Genomic DNA, 18,583 nt, shown 5'->3' with positions numbered 1-18,583 from the left:
ATCCCAGATCAGAGCTTTGACCTTAAATTTTCTTATGAGTAATTCCAAATAGCTGCTGTTAAAGTTATTTAATTTTGAACCATTCCAGATCAATGTCATTGAGACTGGCGGATGAGTTTCAAGATCAATTTTTTAAGGAACTTTGCAGTAATTCTTGTTCGGTGCAGTACATCTGGAGGTACCTGGAACTCTCCAGAAGGGTAAATTTTCAGTTTTGTATTTAGGCTTCTAAAGTCTGAGCACTGTGTTAAGCATTTAAGTTCTTTTTTTGGAGAAGAGGAGAACACTGGCAGTTACGTTTACTTGCCTTCTCCATTTACTAGTTGTTTATCTTCAAGACAGTCTCTAACTTTCATTCATTTTCCTCTGTGTGTACTATTTTGGTTATCTGTGGGTCCCTGACACAGTCTGTGATGACTGTGGGAATATTATACTGTGATCTCATTTTACCTTAAGCCGTGCCACCACAAGAGTCAAAACTGTTACAGTATCATTACTAAATAAAACAGCCTGCTCTATCAGGCATAAAACTATTACTCCCTGTGCATTTACCTTCATTTTCCTTTAGCAACAGGGCATCCAGGATTGGTACCTGTGATAATTTTTGCTTTTTACCTGATGAACCTTGCAATACTGCACAACCTTATGATGGCTAAGTATACCTGAATCAGCATCAACAGAGACATTATTAAAAAGCATTTCTTTTGACCTTATATTTCCAATAAATTGGAGATACAATTTGCTGCTCAGGATCTTAAAACAATACTTAGTGTTTATCTGAGCACTGATGGTATTGGACAGTCAGGCTGAAATCTTTAAGACTACCACGATGGTTTGGAGGTTGAATCTCCTCTAAATTAATGAGAATTGGACTTCTAGCCATCATGCAGATAAATCTTTAATTCTATGTAATGAAATCAATTCTTCCTGCTGTTGTGCTTAGCCATAGGGTGGTCAAGTGGAAGGACCATTGGTAAAGAAGCCTTTTCAGACAACATAAGCAGTAAACCAGGATCCCTCCATAGTACCTGCATGAGATGGCAGTCTAGTTAAAAAAACACCTGATGCTTTACACCCCTTAACTGCAAATGAACTTCAGGAGAGGCTGACATACAAATCTTCACTCAGAAAAGATACATGCTGCCCAAAGGCTCTGAGTCAGGTTGTAACAGGACAGCCTGGCCAGTGCATCACAATAAATTATTTAAGAGGTAAAAAAAATGCTCCTATAGGGTGGGAATTTCAGACACCTCCCAGGTCACTAATGGCTTCTAACTTCCCTTCTCCTGTTTGAATGACCTGAGATTTGCCCTGTTATTTCCTGTTTCCCTCACACATCCTTTAGTGATTTGGGACACTGGTTGATTACTTTCCTGGCAATGAGCTGAGTCTATCCTTCCCTCTCCTAAAAAAATCCTGCCTCAGCTACTGTCATGTTCCAGCCCACTTCTGACTTACAAGATCCACAAGGCAGAAAAATTATTTGGATATTTACTTCAGAAGTTGCACTAACTGGTGTAGAATTTCACCCTCTAAATTCTTCTAGGAAGCAGGACCTTCTTAAACATAATGTCTATAAAAATTGTGTCCCATCCCTAGCCTAAAATATTTTAAAAACACTGGTAAACAAAACAACCATATATGCTGTTCTCAGGTTGTTGAAAAAACTGTACAGTTTGTGCATTTATATTCATAAAACATTCCATCTTTCTCTCAAAATGGAAAAGACAGTCCCCAAATCCTCAGCTTAGAGCATGCAAATACTGCTGAGACTTGGCTGAGGTGATTGTGAACATACATATTCTAAATTATTTAAAATGTTTCTGCCAGAGGTTAGCAGTCAGCAAAGAATATCAACTTAATTAGTTTGAATCAAGAACCAGCAAAAATTCAGATCCAGCACTTCAGAATTATTCTAATTCAGCTTCTTGGCAACCTGGAAGGGAGAAAGATTATAACAGTTTACTCAGATTTATATCTTGCTGTACTACATGGCGATGGAGAATATTTTGAAGATGGATGAAGATGTTTTACAAGGTAGGATTTGGCCTGCCACCCAGATAAGTGCATTCCTAACTGGTAATCACAAATGACAAGGCTTTAGGTTCAATTTGTTAACCAGTATGGGCAAGAAAACAAAATTTTAAAAAAGTTCTTTAAATTTGTCATTAATAAATGTACCTAAAATAATAGTATCTGAAACATCTCAGCAATATCTGAAAGAAAAAACATTATGTAACATAAGCTTGACAAACTGTGCTTGAGGTTTTGATACGGTTAAAACATCCATGGAGTAACAAAAAGTGAAATGCCAAAATTTTCCACTACATAACGTGTTCACTTTACAATGAAACCTATTTCCAGTGGACAAACTTGTAGAAATAGCCTTAAGAATGTTTTATTCAATGACCTGCATGTAATTCTATCTGCTCTCTGCAAAGAGAGCTAAGTCCTGGTCTACAGCCTGTTTTTGAAAGGTTGAATTTCTTGAAGAAGTCTGTTATAAACAAATAAGATAAAAAAGTTTTTAACTGTGAGTGACTTCACCAGATTCAAAAGTCCAGTTGTTCAATTAGAAAGGGTATTGTCTTTTGTTAAAATATCCTCACTAAAGAGAAATACAGGACAGACTTTTACAGGGAAAGCTTTTTATTTAATTGGTATTGCAAGTCTGGACAAGTGAAATACCAACAACAGACATATAGGAAATTACCAGTGAGAAATTTTACAGCCAGATTTGCTACAGACAAAGAGGAATTACAAAAAATAAAAATCATTGTGAACAAAATTAATCCTAGTGAAATCATAGGTGTGTTACTATAGTTGAAATTGTCAGTAAGAATGCAGAACAGAAATATTCAATGAATGTGGTAATGAACGCCATTTTTTTTTCTTAAAATAATATCCAGATAATTTTAAAAACATGCTTAATTTAATTCTAAAAATAATTTATGACTGGGCTTCCTGAACAATTAATGTGGCTATTTAAGAAATGAAGGAATAATGAGGCTTTACTAAAAACCTGGATAAAGCCATATTCACGTTTGGAGAACATAAAAAATATGACCCTGATATGTAAGTGTAGCTATGCTGGCATCAGTAGCAGGTAAAACAACTAAAGGCTTGGTATGTGATGTAATCAATAAAGAAAATGATTGCATGATTAGTGCTGATAAGCAGCTCCAGTTGGGTAGATTTCTGAGTGAGACTGCTGAATATGATTGATAAAGGTGACTCCACTGACATATGCTCCTGTAAAGCAACAGATAGACAGCACTGCATCAATTTAATTAAGTGATTACTGTTACACAAAATCAATGTAACACATAATAATTAAAAAACGGCTAAGTGACATATCTCCAAAAGTAACTATAAACAGCTAATCATTTTCCTTTGGGTAATTCATGAGAAATTCAGAGAGTTCTGCTCTTCTTCATAACTGAGTTTTTCCCAATGAGTTCCTGGTGCCAGGACTTGGCTGCCCTGCTCCATGGCTCTGCAGTGCCCAGCTGGCTGGTGCAGATCCAGTTGCTGAGCTCCATGCTGGGAGCTGGCACAGGCTGTTTGCTGAAAGGGGCATCTGTGACCCCAGTCCCACCAGTCCCCTTGGCTGGGTCTGGCATCCTAGGAGCTGAGTGCCTCTGACATCAAGTGGAATGAGCTCCCAACACACTCTTGACATCTCTGCCTTGGGAGCTTGAGCCCCACATTTTAGAAAATGCTGTCCTCTGCTAATACATAAATTTATGAGTGATCTGAAGGAATATTTAACAGCATTAATGGTAAAATTTGCAGATGACAGGAAATGCATAAAGCACTAAATAATGCAAAGAAAAAACAGTTTTTCTGTAGGGAAATTGACATCCTTTAGTGGGCCAGGATCATTTGAACATGCTTTTTTGAGACAGCTGAATGCAAGGTCATTCAACAGGAACAAAGAATGTAGGTCACATTTAGAAGACTGGAGACAGAGACAGTGTCCTGGAAAGCAGTGACTCTGAAAAGGATTTAGGGGTCACAGTGGTTAGCCAACTAAAGAGAAGATCCCAGAACAATGTTCCAAAGCATTTAGTACAGCCTTCAGATACTAAAGTGTTGGGTGGTGACATAACTCTATCCAATTGTACTGTGTACTTTTGACAAAGGTGCCTAAAAATTAGAAAAAGCCCTGCTGAAATATGGTTAGATCTGAAAAACCTCATTAACAATAAAAGGGGTGAGAATTCTGAGTTACTTACTTTATCCAGAGTGGGATTATGAAGTGACTGTATTGTGGTTTATAAACATGTGTAACAGAGGTCTCAGGAAACACAATATTCCAAAGTCTGTCCAACCAAGAAAGACAATTTTGTATCAGTAAAACAGAAGGCTCTTTTAATAGGGCAACTGTATAAATGTTGAAACCATCTAGGTAAGCTTTGTTTCTATTCATAACTACTTTATTTTAATATAAGTTGTGGACAAACACATGAGAAAGTTAAAGAAAAATCATCTTTTAAAGATGAAAAGCACAGCAAGTGTGCATAATAAAGGCAAACAGACTGTATGGTATTGTCTTCTGCCTTCATGTTAAACACAAACCTGTAAATGAAAAAATAACACATTTTGCTTTCCTCTTAGGTTTATACTTCAGTTAATTGATTTATATTGTAATCTTTTTGACCTACTTTTTTTTAAACAGAGTGAAGATCTTTCTTGAACATCTGTGAAATATTTTGCACACTTGGACTAGATGTAAATAATACATGCAGAGAGATGTAAACACCAGTGGGAGAAATAAATTATGTACGTGAATACAGGGCACTATAGCTAAAGCAATGAGCTGAAAAAGAAAGAAATTTCCATTAATGTAATGTAAAAAAAAAAAATTCTTATAATTGGAGGAATTCAACTTCTAAAAGATGTCTCCTTTGGGAAGTAGAAGCCCCATTACCTAAGACATTTAAAATGAACTGGACAAAACAGCACTCAGGAATGTTAAAGAACAACCCTTTGTCAAGACCATGATAGCCTTTTCCATCTCCATCTTTTCCATCTCCATCTGACATTTTTTTTCTTAACATGGATATTTTATTTGATTATTGACCTACAAAAGAAGCGATTTGAAGAATAGAACTATAATGCAAGATTATCAGAATTTAAAAAAAAATATTTCCATTCTCCCGTCACTTACAAATATCACTATTATCTGTTATGTCTAAATACAGTCCAAGAGATCTTTAAAAACCAGTAGGTTAAAAAGCAATATAGCTGGTGAAATACAATGTGGAGGTACTCAATTTTAGGAACTTGTCTCTGAAAAATTACTATCTTTAGTATAGTGTCTCAGCACCCCATTGACCATAGGGGAGGTATTAAATACTCTATAACAAGATCTACAGAACCTAAGCTAGGTGGTACGAGCATGCTGAGGACATCTCTTTGGTGTTCAGGTATTTTAATGCTATTATGCCTTTGAGCACAAGTTTTCCTGAAGGTTTTAGGTGTTCATTTCTTTTTCAAAAAATAGGGAAAAAAGTGTAGCCAGAAGAATCTTGTCTCTGCTCTGTGCAATACTTTAGTGATTAAAAAACTCTTTGCAGATGATGAAGACAAAACATCAATTAATTTTTCTCCTCCAGGCAGGGAATCTCCTCTCTCCTAAGAGCCTGTCTGTGGACTATTCTAGGGGAATAGAAAAGAAGGGAGGTACTCCATCCCCTTCTTCTTTTGAGCCTCTTACAATTTTTGTAGACTGAAGGCTTCATTTGCCTTCAGAGAGATTAAGCAGGAGCCTCTATTCTGATTAAAGGTCTATCACTGGGACCAGGGCATTCTGGGCTTAAGTCCCTGCTGCACTGATTGTTTCTGGATTTATGAATATAAAACACATAAATAGTCCATAATACAGACACACAAAGCCACCTTTTGTCCTTCCCAACTGAGTATCATAACCACGAGGTTACAGAGTAATTATCTTTCTCCATTCTAATGCATTTTTAATTCTTTCAGAGTACAAAGTGAAGCAGCTACAGCAGCGGGGACAGACGGTGTTTTCTTCCCTTCCATGTCCCCCTGGACTGTAGGCTTTTTACCTGACAAGTAGAAGAGTGGTTTTGTTGCACAAAGGAAAGCAAATGAGGTCCTTCACCTTGAGAATGTTTTAACCACTGAAATTTTTAAATTAAAGTGAAGACTTTAATTAGTCTTTGAAGAGAAAGCATCAGTTACAGATGAATTTTTGTGTGGAAGTTGACTTCACCAAAGTACACCAAGACCTTTGGGCCTCCAGTTATAAGAAGCGTGAGTCAGTCAGGTGAAGTCTAAATGCCTTTGAACAAGTACATCTGGGAAACTGAAGCAAAAAGTCTGTAGCATTTGCAGAGGTTTGTCACCTCCAAGGTCAGCTGTTAACTAAGCGAGTGGTGTGAGGAATCCCTTCTCTGGTTTTAGTACCTAAATTCCATGTCAGTCCCACCTTCAGCATTAGATCCCTGGCCTCGGGTCTCAGTGACTGGTTGGGATCTCAGCACTTCCAGTTCAGGTGGACCCTATGGAAGCACCAAGCGACACTTTCGGTAAAAATTCTTCCTAAACGCGTTTTTGCCGGGCAGGGAGCTGTCCCCCACCAGGCGCGGCTCTGCCCAGTAGCACAGGCAGGCCCCGAGCGGTCACTTCTCACCGGCCGGGGCTCCCCGGGGAGGAGAAGTGAGGCGTCGGGCAGGCACCGACCCGTGGGGCGGACAGGAATTATCTCAGGGGGAGCCCGCTGGGAGGGTCACGGACTGTCCCAGTGCGGCCGCTGCTCCCCGTCCCCCCCCTCCCGGGCCTGCGGGCGGGCTGCCGGCTCCCCTCGCACCAGCCACCCCTCGGGCAGGGCGCGCTGCCGGGGGCGGCTCCGGCTCGCCGAAGGAAGAGAGGGTCCGCAAAGGGAGGGAAAGAGGGAGAGACGGCGGCGGCGGCGGCGCCGCCCTCTGGAGAGAGCGCTAGGGAGAGGCTGGTGTGGGGAGCCGCATCTCAATGAGGGCCGGGCTAATGCAAATCACTGCAATCGGCAGCAGCAGCAGAAGAAAGGCGAAGCAGCTGCAGCCCCGGCTCCCCAGCAGCGCGCTCCAGCCAGGGGAGGCGTAACAAAGGCAGCGGAGCCGCTTTCTGCGGCAACTACTGCGATTAGAACCGGGTGGTCGCCGGGGGGGGAGGGGGGGACTTGCCGCTCTTTGGCCGCTTCCCATTGCCAGCCGCTGTCTTCCCTCCGCGCCCCGCCGGCAGGTCTGAGGGAGAAGGTGCTCGCCAGGCTGCGGAGAACAGGTAAGCGCTCCCGGGGCCTGGTACCGGGTCGAGCCGCCCCTTTCCTGCGCGGGGGCTGCGGCGTGAGGGGCCTCTGAGGCGCGGCCGTTGGGGTGCGGCCGTTGGGGCTCCCGCCGCGGCGCCGTGCACCTGTGCCCATTGTGTGGGGCGGCGGCGGCCTCCGCCCCAGCGCTGTCCCCGAGCGGCTCCGGGTGCCGGCGGCGGTGCTGGGGCACGGGGCACCCGCCGCCGCCTCCCGCTGTAGCGGGCTGTGCCCCGGGCTTAGCGGGCTGTGCCCCTGCCGTAGCGGGCTGTGCCCGGCAGCCCGCGGGAGCGCGATGGGTGCTCCCCTCCCTACTCCCGCGGGCACCTCGGTTTTGTCACAGTGGGGTTCCCGGTGCGCTGCCAGCCCGCGGCGGGGCTGAGGTGCTCGCTGCCACCTTCAGCGGGCTGGTTGTGTTTCAAACACGTTTCCCCTACCCCGGCAGAATAGCTCCCTTTTTTCTTGAAGCTGCTGCCGCATGTATCCACGTTTTTTCCCCCCCCCTCCCCCATCACTTAGTAGTCAGTCTGCTGCTTGGTCTCCGAGTGATCTTCGCCGGGTCCCAGTCACATCGCTGCAGGATGGATTTTTTTTTAATCGGCATATATGGTTGTTTTATGTAATTGCTCACCCACACCTGCATTATAAATAATTCTTTAACAGTTATACAGACTGTGAGGTGCTGGGCATGGTGGTTTTCCAGGGGTGTGTCCTTTAATTTTCCTGTATCTGTATATATATATATGTATATATTTTATATACACACACACAAACATGAGATCACGTCGTTTAAGATTTCTTTGTCTGCTCTGACTTTATGGTTTGGACACGCTTTCCTGAAAATAGCAGGACTGGTGTTCAAGGGGATCTCTCCTTCTGTTTAAAGGGCATAATTGGGAATTAAGCCATTATTGATTAAAGCATAAGTGTACAGAAGAAAGGGATGTCACTCACACTTCTTCTCCCCTACCACGTCCTCCCTTCCACATCCAAAATTAGGAAAGCAGAAAGTCTCCTAAAAAAGTGTATCTTTTTCCTTTTTGTGTGTGTGTGTATTTGAGATGATGGTGTGGGTAAATGAAACGGCACATCCATTTTTCTTGGCACAGGCACTGCTTTGGAGATACAGTTTCTGAATTGTGAGCTCTGGGATTGTTTAAATCTGAATAACAGGTTCTTACTGGAATTAGAAAAGCCTGACATAATTTTTTAAACATGGAATCATTTGTGGTGTAATCTTGATCCTGATCTGTGACCACTAAGCGGTATTTTATATTTAACCTATAGAGAACTGTCAGTGAAATGCTACAGCAAATGTTCTTTTCATTGAAGTGGTATCAATGTATGTGTGTGTACTGAGAAGGAAAAACAGTTTAGTCTTTTTTTTTTTTATGTATATAAGCACACATACATATATGCTGGACTGTATATGTTAGGTTCCTTTCAAGTTTTTACAAATACAAATAATGTGTATATACATAAGCACATGACCCTGTGCCAGTGTAACAAAGTAAGTTGTGAGCTGTAACCAAAGCAGGGTTGCATTTTCTGTGGTTGGCCTTAGGTGCTAGTTCTAGTCAAGCATGTGAACCACTCTGAGAAGTTGCTGGGCACATCCCCAACAGCTTTGCAGCATCAGGGTCCAGTTTTATGATTACTGTTTTAATACAAACTTCTGTAAAGAGCATCTATAAATCTTTCAGTATTTCCTCCTGCTGTTTAACATCTGGTTCTGAATGTTTTTTTGTTTTGTTTTGGTTTTTTTCCCCCTCTGGTCACACAGTTATGAGTAGTTGAAAAAAAGCTTGTGTTTGCTATTTTTTCCCCTTTTTATTGGAAATCAATGAGAGAGACCACTTCTAAATTAGGTCTGTGTAGCCGTGCTATAAATAAAATGACTGTGGTTTGCTCTTCTGCAGACAACTGCAAATCTAGGTGGCTCCTAAATTAAAATAAATATGGCTTGATCCTAATGATTTGCTAATTCTATTTTTTTTAATTTGTTTATTTTCTTTATGAAGGTTAATGTGCAATTTATAGTATTTAGTCTTATGTTGGTTGTAAAAAACAATGGAAGCATCTGCCTTCTGGATTTAATTTTAGAACACTTTAACTTCCATTTTTGAACCATACTGAACAACTGGGATTGTTTTGGTCAGAGCCAATGGGTTTTTGTCACTGTCAAACACAGGAGACACCAATTGCTAATTTGCTCATCAACACTCAATTTATCACTTCTCCAGTGATAGTTTTGTAGGCAAAAGAAGCTGTCAGCCTTAATTAATTTGAATATTAGGCATAGGTTATTATTAATACATCATGCAAATGTTAGAGAGCTGAAGTATCTTGCTCACTGAAAAGTATTGGTTTCCTCTCTCTAGTATTTTTAAAATTTCATGGTATTTGAGCATTTCTGTTGGTCCATAGTATACAAAGTATTTAACCAAGGACAACTGAATTAATTTATTGTAAAGCTTAGAGTGCAGGGAAACCTCTGGTTGGAATATGCAAGGGCTTTTGAACAGTGGGCTTGACCCACAGGCTACTGAGTAGTAATTCTTACTCTCATCACCAACCTGTAAATATATTCCTCTGAGAAGTTAATTTCTTGCTTGTTGGTGACTGGTTGCTCTTCTGAAATGGCATCTCTTGAGAACACAGTTGGAGAAAACAGTCTAGTGAGGGCAAATGGTCTACAAGGCAGGCTGGACTCAAATATCACCTGAATATAACATGAGAAAAAGTAGAAAGTTGATGCATTTGTCCTTTTTTTCCATTAGCTCAACTTTATCACGTAGTTTTCAGAATTCTTACTGAATGTGATCAAACGCTTTTTAATGTTTGCATATTGCTAGCGGTTGGTTTTGTGAGTGGCATTTTTATGCTGTGTAAAAGCTGAACTTATAAACCAGGTTTTATAGCATGGCAAGAGAGTTAGCTGTAAAATGAGCCTGTGAATGTTGTGTGATTTCATTCAAACATTCATTTTAACTTGGAAGGTAATCCTGGGTAAGTGCCGTGTCTGGAATGTGAGATCAAGCATTGGAATGGGCTGCCCCGGGAAGTGGTGGATTCTCCATCCCTGGAGATATTTAAAAAGAGACTGGATGTGGCACTCAGTGCCATGGGCTGGTAACTGCAGTGGTAGTGGATCAAGGGTTGGACTTGATGATCTCTGAGGTCCCTTCCAACCCAGCCAATTCTATGATTCTATGATTCTATGATCTCCGAGTGAGCTCCCTTGAAGTGTGGAATTTCTTACACTTTTCCTCCTCTCTTGTGCATCTCTTAGGTTGAACTTGAAGATGTCCTTTGGGAGAGACATGGAGCTGGAGCACTTTGATGAGCGTGACAAAGCGCAGCGGTATGGCAGAGGGTCCCGGGTAAATGGTTTGCCCAGCCCTACTCACAGTGCCCACTGCAGCTTTTACCGAACCCGCACTCTACAGACCCTGAGTTCTGAGAAGAAAGCCAAGAAAGTTCGGTTCTATCGTAACGGAGACCGATATTTCAAAGGGATTGTTTATGCCATCTCCCCTGACCGGTTTAGATCCTTTGAAGCTCTCCTGGCTGATCTGACCCGAACTCTGTCTGACAATGTGAACCTGCCCCAGGGAGTCAGAACAATCTATACGATTGATGGCTCCAAGAAGATTTCCTCCTTGGACCAGCTAGTGGAAGGTCAGCAGAAAGATTTGGAGGTGTAAAGTTATGTCTGAATCAGTGTGTTTGTTTGTCTAATTTATTAAGTCTTCCACAAATAGGTAATGGTATTGTTGGTTTTGATAGAGAATCTTCAGTGCTGTAACTGGAATTGTGAATATTTTAAAATGTGTAATGAAATATTGTTGCCTTGCTACTTCTCTTCCTCTTGTTGAAAGCATCTGACCTGTCCTGTTTTGTCAAGCTAGTGTTGATAGTCCTAGATATTGAGGATTGCATCTTCTGCTCCTTTTGAACTCAAGTATTTAAAAATGCCAGTGAGAGTTTAATCAGTTAAACTTGACGAGGTCCATGGTGCCATTGAAACCTACATGAAAGTAACTTCTGATGGATTATTTTTCCTGAAAGTCTGTCTTTACCTGGTGAAGATCTCCAACTCTTCCTGACAAGTAAATGTGCCTTAAGCAAAATGCCCTCCTCTCATTGAGTGGCATAAATGTAAGCAGCCTGTTAAAGGAATAATATTGCAGCTTTGGTTCAACTGGGGTAGATTGTAAGGTTTTATCCCCTGTAGCATTTCCCTTTTCCTCACTTTGTTGACACCCTTACGTTGGTTTTAAATAAGGCTGCAGTATGATATATTACTAGTGATTTGGTCAGAAATGACAGATCTTGGTCACTGTCAGATATTGGAGATGCCAGTCGCTGATTTTCCCACCAACAATGAAACTATCACTCCTTCAGTGACAGTTTTGTTGGCAAAAGAAGCTATCAGCATTAATCAATTTGTATATTGGGCCTTGGAAATTATTAATGCCTTTTACAGGTTTTAAAAATTGCTAAATTAGCTTCTCCAATATAGAGTGCTTCTAGCTTGAAGAGAGTTTCTTTTTCTGTAGATAGGCAATAGTATAAAAAAATGTATAAGGTCTAAAAGCATTGTCTAGCACGTGGCCATAACAGAGGTGCTTTTTTATATAGTTTATGTAGGTTTTTATGTGTGGGGCTTTTTTTAAGTTTAAATTCAAGTGCTTGACTGTATTCAAAGGAAATAGAGGAGGAACAATTTTTTCATTGTCACTTCAATCCTATCCCTGGACCCAATGTTTGATGGGCAAACCTGTACAGCATGGAGAAACAATTTAGAGGTGTAACAGATTGTGATTTCTTTATGATTTTAATTTTTAGCACTGGTGAGAGAACTTGCAGTATTAGGATGTAATGAGAGGATCAGAAGAAAGCTAATGTGGGGAGAGAAAAAGAAAAGGGTGATGCCAAATAAGGTTCTTGACAGAGGAGTGCATTTTTAGGTTGCATGTGTTCAGCAACCATTGAATTGTCTACTTTGGATGTCATAGCAGAGGAAAGCTTTTAAGGAGAAATTTTGAGAAGATGATTTTCTTGATTATACTCTTTGCATAAAAAGGAGAGTAGGAGACAGCATGAAGATGCTTGAGAAGAAAATTGAAGTGCTGTAGGTAAGAGATTTTGGGGTTAGAACTGCAGGTTTAGTGAAATGGAAAGGAAACTGGTCTTCACAGAATCACAGGTCTTAAGGTCAGAGATTATGAGTTCCAGGGCAGAGTTAGAGTTGTATTAGTCAGGAACAGTATTTAATTGGTGAAGAATATTGATTTCTGAAAGGAAAGACCAATATTAATCAACATCTGCTTAGAAACAGTGTTTGTGAATTTTTTTCTCAGTAGTGGTATAAGTAATTGTGCTTATTTGATTGGTATACTAATCAAGAAGCAAGTATCATTGATATTAATGCTGATTTGTAGTGTCTTTTGTTGCCAGTCAGCACCAGTGTATATAAAAAAAAGGAACTGAATGCAGAAATAAATTTGTCAGCCTCTAAGATGTGTTTATTTTGGCATCCTTAGAGAAGAATAATAACAACTGTAAATCAGCAATCAAAATGAATGACAATCCAAGAGCATAAGTTTATTTTAAAGAAGGGTTTTGGTGGTTTGTTTTTTTTTTTGTTCTGTGGGACTTTAGTCCTTACTTTTTCAACTAACACATCCTCCCTGTCTTTGTATAGCTCAAGCTGGTCAGTTTTATTTCCTTATGCCATTAGCACTGTGGGATTTACAGAAGTCAGTTGTGTTCAAGTAGAGAGCTAAATCCTTGTTCCATGTGAAAGGGGGCTTCTGTCTGTTTGTGTAGAATTGCAGGGTGGTTTATTTTGTTCTGGTGCCCTCACAGAGCTTCACCATGGAGTACAGGTTCATATATCATTAGCTCAGTGATGGTTTTTATGCATGTTTCTTCCACTCTTTACTGTACAAATTTATTAGAGTTTGGCAAGTCCAGTACGGAATTAATTAGCTTGAAGCTCTGTTTTGTGTTTAAATAGCTGGAAAATTGCTTGATTTTTACCTCTTGCCAAATAGCATTTCTGCTCAAACTATTGAAATATGAAGCTTTGCTTTCTTCTATTACTGTATGAATTAATTTAATGAGACTGTTATGATTTTTTTCTTAGAACATTGATTTTAGTGGTAGTATTTTAAGGTAAATGTGCAACGGTATTGATTTTTTGCCTCTATACCCACAAGGAAGCTACTGTACTCTCACCTTCCCATATGGTACATGAAGACAGCAAAGCAGCTACCTGGGGGAAACAAGGCAGCAGCCATTGTCTTTCATCCCAGAACTAAATACATAGAACTGTAGTAATGGTAGTCCCAAAGGAACAGAGACTGTAAAGGAGCTGTTTTGCTTCAGTAATATTTAGTTCTGTCATGCATACATTTCAGAGCTCATATGGATGTATTCTGGTGCTATAGGTTGTTTTGAAATGTATGGACACATCTTTCATAGAATCATGGAAAGTTAGGGGTTGGAAGGGACCTCAAAAGGTCATTGAGTCCAACCCCCCCTGCCAGAGCAGGGTCACCTACAGCAGGTCACACAGGAACATGTCCAGGTGGGCTTTGAATGTCTCCAAGGAAGGAGATTCCACAGCCTCCCTGGGCAGCCTGTGCCAGTGCTCTGTCACCATCACTGTGAAAAAATTCTTCCTAATATTTATACAGAACTGCCTGTGCTCCAGTTTATAACCATTGCCCCTTGTCCTACTGTTAGTCACCCCTGAGAAAAGTTTTACTCCATCCTCCTGACATTCACCCCTTACATATTTATAAACATTAATGAGGTTGCTCCTCATTCTTCTCTTCTGCAAGCTGAAGAGTCCCAGCTCCCTCAGCCTTTCCTCATAAGGGAGGTGTTCCACTCCCTTAATCATCTTGGTTGCTCTGTGCTGGACTCTTTCAAGCAGTACCCTGTCCTTCTGGAGCTGAGAGGCCCAGAACTGGATACAATTTTTCAGATGCAGCCTCACCAGAGCAGAGTAGAGGGGGAGGAGAACCTCTCTTGGTCTACTAACCACCCCCCTTCTAATGCACCCCAGGGTGCCATTGGCCTTCTTGGACATTGGCACATTGGTGGCTCATGGTCATTCTTCCATCCACCAGCACCCCCAGGTCCCTTTCACCTGTGCTGCTTTCCAACAGCTCAGTCCCCAGCCTGTACTGGTACCTGGGATTGTTCTTTCCCAGATGTAAGAGTTTACACTTTGCTTCGTTTTAATACATTAAATTTTTCTCTGCCCAACTCTCCATTTTGTCCAGGTCCCTCTGAATGGCAGCACAGCCTTCTAGGGTGTCGGCCACTCCTCCCATTTTTGTGTCATCAGCAAACTTGCTGATAGTACACTTTACTCCCTCATCCAGGTCATCAGTAAATGTATTGAATAGTACTGGTCTCAGTACTGACCGACCCCTGTGGGACTCCACTAGAAACAGACTTTCATCTGGACTCCATCCCATTGGCTACACCTCTGTCTTCTGTCCTTAAACTATCTCCCAATCCACCTCACTACCTGATCATCCAGGCCACACTTATTCAGTTTAGCTCCAAGGATGCTGTGGGAGATGGTGTCAAATGCCTTACTGAAATCAAGATAGACTATTTCTGCTGCTCTGCCATCATCCATCTACTTAGTTACAACCTCATAGAAGGCCATCAGGTTGGTCAGATGTGACTTCCCCTTAGTAAAGCCATGTTGACTGCTCCTGATAAGCCTCTTGTCTTTGATGTGCCTGGAGACAGCACCAAGAATGAGTTGTTCCATCACCTTTCCAGGGATGGAGTTGAGGCTGACTGGTCTGTAGTTACCTGGGTCCTCTTTCTTGCCTTTCTTGAGGACTGGAGTGACATTTGCTTTCCTCCAGTCTTCAGGCACCTCTCCAGTTCCCAATGACTTACCAGAGATGGGGAGCAGCCTAGTAATGGTGTCTGCCAGTTCCCTCAGCAACCCTTGGGAGCATCCCATCAGGACCCATGGATTTATGGATGTCCGGACTCATTAACTGATCATTCAACCAGCCCTCATCAACCTAGGCAAACTCGTCCTTTGCCCTGACTTCCTTAGGGGCCTGGGGCTCTTGAGGACATCCTCCAGCAGTATGCACAGAGGCAAAGAAGGTGCTCAGGAATTCCACCTTCTTTGTATCGTCTGTCACCAGGGCACCCACCTCATTTTCTACCTTCTCAGACAGCAGTCTTATATTCCTCTGAAGGGGCCAACCCTTCCTTCCACAGTCTAGATTCTCTTCTTCCATTTGAGTTTACCTAGCAGTTCCCTGTTCAACCATACTGGTCTCCTAGTTCCCTTTCTTGGTTTCCTTCCCTTTGGGGTGTGTTGGTCCTGAGCTCTGCAGAAGTGGGCCTTGAATATTAACCAACCATCCTGGGCACCTCTACCCTCCAGTACCCTGTCCCATAGGATTTCCCCCAGCAATTGTTTGAAGAGGGCAAAGTTGGCTTTTCTGAAATTCAGGGTTCTGATTCTACTTGGAATCCTGTTTCTACCACATAAGATCCTGAACTCAATCTCGTGGTCACTGCACCCAAGGTTGCCCTCAACCTTCACTGCTTCAACCAGTCCCTTCCTTGTTGGTCAAGACATGATCCAGCAATGCTCCACTCCTAGTTGGCTCCTCCACCAGCTGCATCAAGAAGTTATCATCAATGCACTGGAAGAACCTCCTGGACTGTGAATGGCTGCTGAGTATTCTTTCCATCAGTATCTGGGTAGTTAAAATCTTCCAGGAGAAGCAGGGCCTGTGATCGTGAGGCTGCTACCAGCTGCCTGGACAAGGCCTCATGGACTTCCTCATTCTGGTCAGGTGCCTGTAACAGATACCCACTACAGTCTGCCCCTTATTTCTCACCCACAAACTCTCAGCTTGCTCCTCATCTACCCCTGGACAGAACTCAATACTTTCAAGTTGCTCTCTTATGTAAAGAGCAACTCCCCCACCTCACTTTGCTACCCTGTCTTTGCTAAAAAGGACGTAACCATCCATGGCCACGTTTCTTGTATTTGAAACTAAAATGGCTTCCCTACATTTGTTGTGTTTAATGGTTGCTTTTCTGTTGGTTTTGTGGAGTTTTGTGGTTGCTTGTTGTTGTGGTTTGGTTTTTTTTTTTTTTGTTGTTAGCTGGTTTTTCTGTTTCCCACTTCCCCTATACATGGGGTATATGAGTTTTGTTGGAATTTGTTAACAAAGGGTATGTACTCTGGTAAGAATTTTCCCATGCTCTGTAACTTTTGTCACCTTAGATGAAGGAAAGAATGCAATGGATTCAGGTTACCTTCTCGTTGTCAGACCTGATGTTCAAGACCCCTTTACCTTCAAAGAATATCTTCTAAATGGGACATGACTTTATTCCCTAGGTACTACATACAATTAATGCATATAGAAACAGTAAAGCTGAAGCTTTTCTTAAAACTTAATTGTTTACCTGTAAACAAAATATCAGGAAATGACTAAACTTACCCCTAGAATTACCATTGAACAGTGGTAACAAGAGGAGTAATAGATTGGAATCAGCAGGGTTAACTCTGAAACAAAGAATATTATTTACAGTTTTTACTCCAAGGGTCCTACTGTATGCAACAAAGCCCACAGAATCAATCTGTAGCCTGAACTACATCCCTTTCTCATTAATTTTTATTATAATTTTACCTCAGAGTTTTGGGTATGAAGCAGAATCAATTGTTTTAGGTTTCCACTGTACCAACCACAAGAGTTGAACCCTGCAGCAGAGAACTGGCAAAGGCAAACCAAAAACCTCAAACCATGAGGCTGAGATGGTAACTGGGAAAGAGTATTGACCCATGTCAATATTGAGTGCACTGCTGAACTATTTTGTAGACTTGTATGTGTGCATTCATGTTTTGTGCAGGCATAATGGCAAAAATAGTTTGAAGGAATGATCTGCAAAAGAAAAGAAATGTTTCACGTGTATCATCTTGGAGCTGCAATCCTCATTGAAGGAGCAGTCTGAAAGAGCACAGATACACCAGTTTTAAAATGTGGTAATGGCTGTAGCTGCCTAATAACTCTTGGGAGATGTGAACCTCACTGCAGTGGCAGAGGAGGTGACATGAGGACAGAGGGAAGGTTCTGTTGAGTGGAGTCCCACAGCTTGTGTTTGCAGGAGAAAAGCTGCCTGCCAGTGGAGGGTTCAAAAGGCAGCGTTTTCTTTCTAAAATCATGGGTTGAGACAGAGTTCCTGACGTTTTTTGTATGTGAGTCTTGCTACTCCCACTGTCACCTCATTCCTCTTATCTTGGGTTTTACCTCTCTCCTACCTAGTAATCCTGCTGCTTCCTTGACTCTAGCACCTGCTTCAGCAGTGCTGGAGGGAAGCCCAGCCAGGCCAGACTGTAGGAATTGATTGATGTGGTCTCTGATGTGCTCTGGAGCTAATGCTCCTCATGCCTGCCTCAGCAGCTGGGAATTGGTGGGCTGGAAAAATTGATATGCACCCAGTTCCAACCCCCCTGCATGGGCAGGGATACCTCCCACTAGATCAGGTTGCTCAAGGCCCCATCCAACCTGGCCTTGAACACTTCCAGGGAGTGGGTACCCACAACTTTCATGGAAAACCTGTTCCAGCATCTCACCATCCTCACAGGAAATAATTTCTTCCTAATAACTAATCTAAATTTCCCCTCTTTCAGTTTAAAACCATTACCCCTTGTCCTACCACTATAAGCTCTACTAAAAAGTTTGTCCTCATCTTGTAGGTCATCTATAAGTACTGGAAGGCCGCTAAAGGTCTCCCTGGAGCCTTCTCTACCACAGGCTGAACAACCCCAACTCCTTGGTCTTCTTGCGCAGGAGAGGTTCTCCAGTCTTCTAATCAATTTTGTGACTGTCCTCTGGACTCCCTCCAACAGGTCCATGTCTTTCCTGTGCTGAGGACTCCAGAACTGGATGCAGAACTCCATGTGGGGTCTCTCCAGAGTAGAAGGGGACAATCATCTCTCTTGATTTGCTGGCCACACTTCTTTTGATGTAGCCGAAGATATGTGATATGCTCTCAAAATAATAATAGTAAAGTATCTGTTTAAATGTTTGCAGAGCTGAATCTGTGTCTATTTGTTTATAGGATTGAGTTGACACTGGATATTTACCATGGACTTGATCCAGGGCTATCAAAGTTAGTGAAACTTGGACTGGATCCTGTGGCAGAAATGCCTGCAGTCCTTATATTGTTTAATAAACAAACAGCTGAATAATCGTGTTG

General features: G+C 41.9%; 1 protein-coding gene and 1 long non-coding RNA gene across 5 annotated transcripts in view; one reads left to right on the top strand and one right to left on the bottom strand.

Moving 5' to 3' along the window:
* Nucleotides 1-2,631: 2,631 nt before the first annotated feature.
* LOC139791804 (uncharacterized) lies at nt 2,632-5,115 on the bottom strand. The gene is made up of 2 exons (XR_011724024.1): nt 4,239-5,115; nt 2,632-3,252 (listed from the first exon to the last, which is right to left on the bottom strand). It is a non-coding gene; the product is annotated as an uncharacterized lncRNA (long non-coding RNA).
* A 1,864-nt stretch (nt 5,116-6,979) lies between these two features.
* DCLK1 (doublecortin like kinase 1) overlaps nt 6,980-18,583 on the top strand; it is a 237,456-nt gene continuing 225,852 nt past the window's right edge. The window contains exons 1-2 of one of the 4 annotated variants that reach the window (XM_071737587.1): nt 6,980-7,287; nt 10,602-10,990. In XM_071737587.1, coding sequence (XP_071593688.1) covers nt 10,615-10,990 — 376 coding nt within the window. In that variant the 5' untranslated portion in view covers nt 6,980-7,287; nt 10,602-10,614. The remainder of the gene's footprint in view (nt 7,288-10,601; nt 10,991-18,583) is intronic. The other 3 variants (XM_071737573.1, XM_071737564.1, XM_071737595.1) reach the window with 3 other exon arrangements.

Source organism: Heliangelus exortis, chromosome 1, assembly GCF_036169615.1.
Source record: "Heliangelus exortis chromosome 1, bHelExo1.hap1, whole genome shotgun sequence".
Taxonomy (NCBI): domain Eukaryota; kingdom Metazoa; phylum Chordata; class Aves; order Apodiformes; family Trochilidae; genus Heliangelus; species Heliangelus exortis.
The sequence above is the reverse complement of the archived record's forward strand: the minus strand, read 5'-3'. Positions and strand labels throughout refer to the sequence as shown.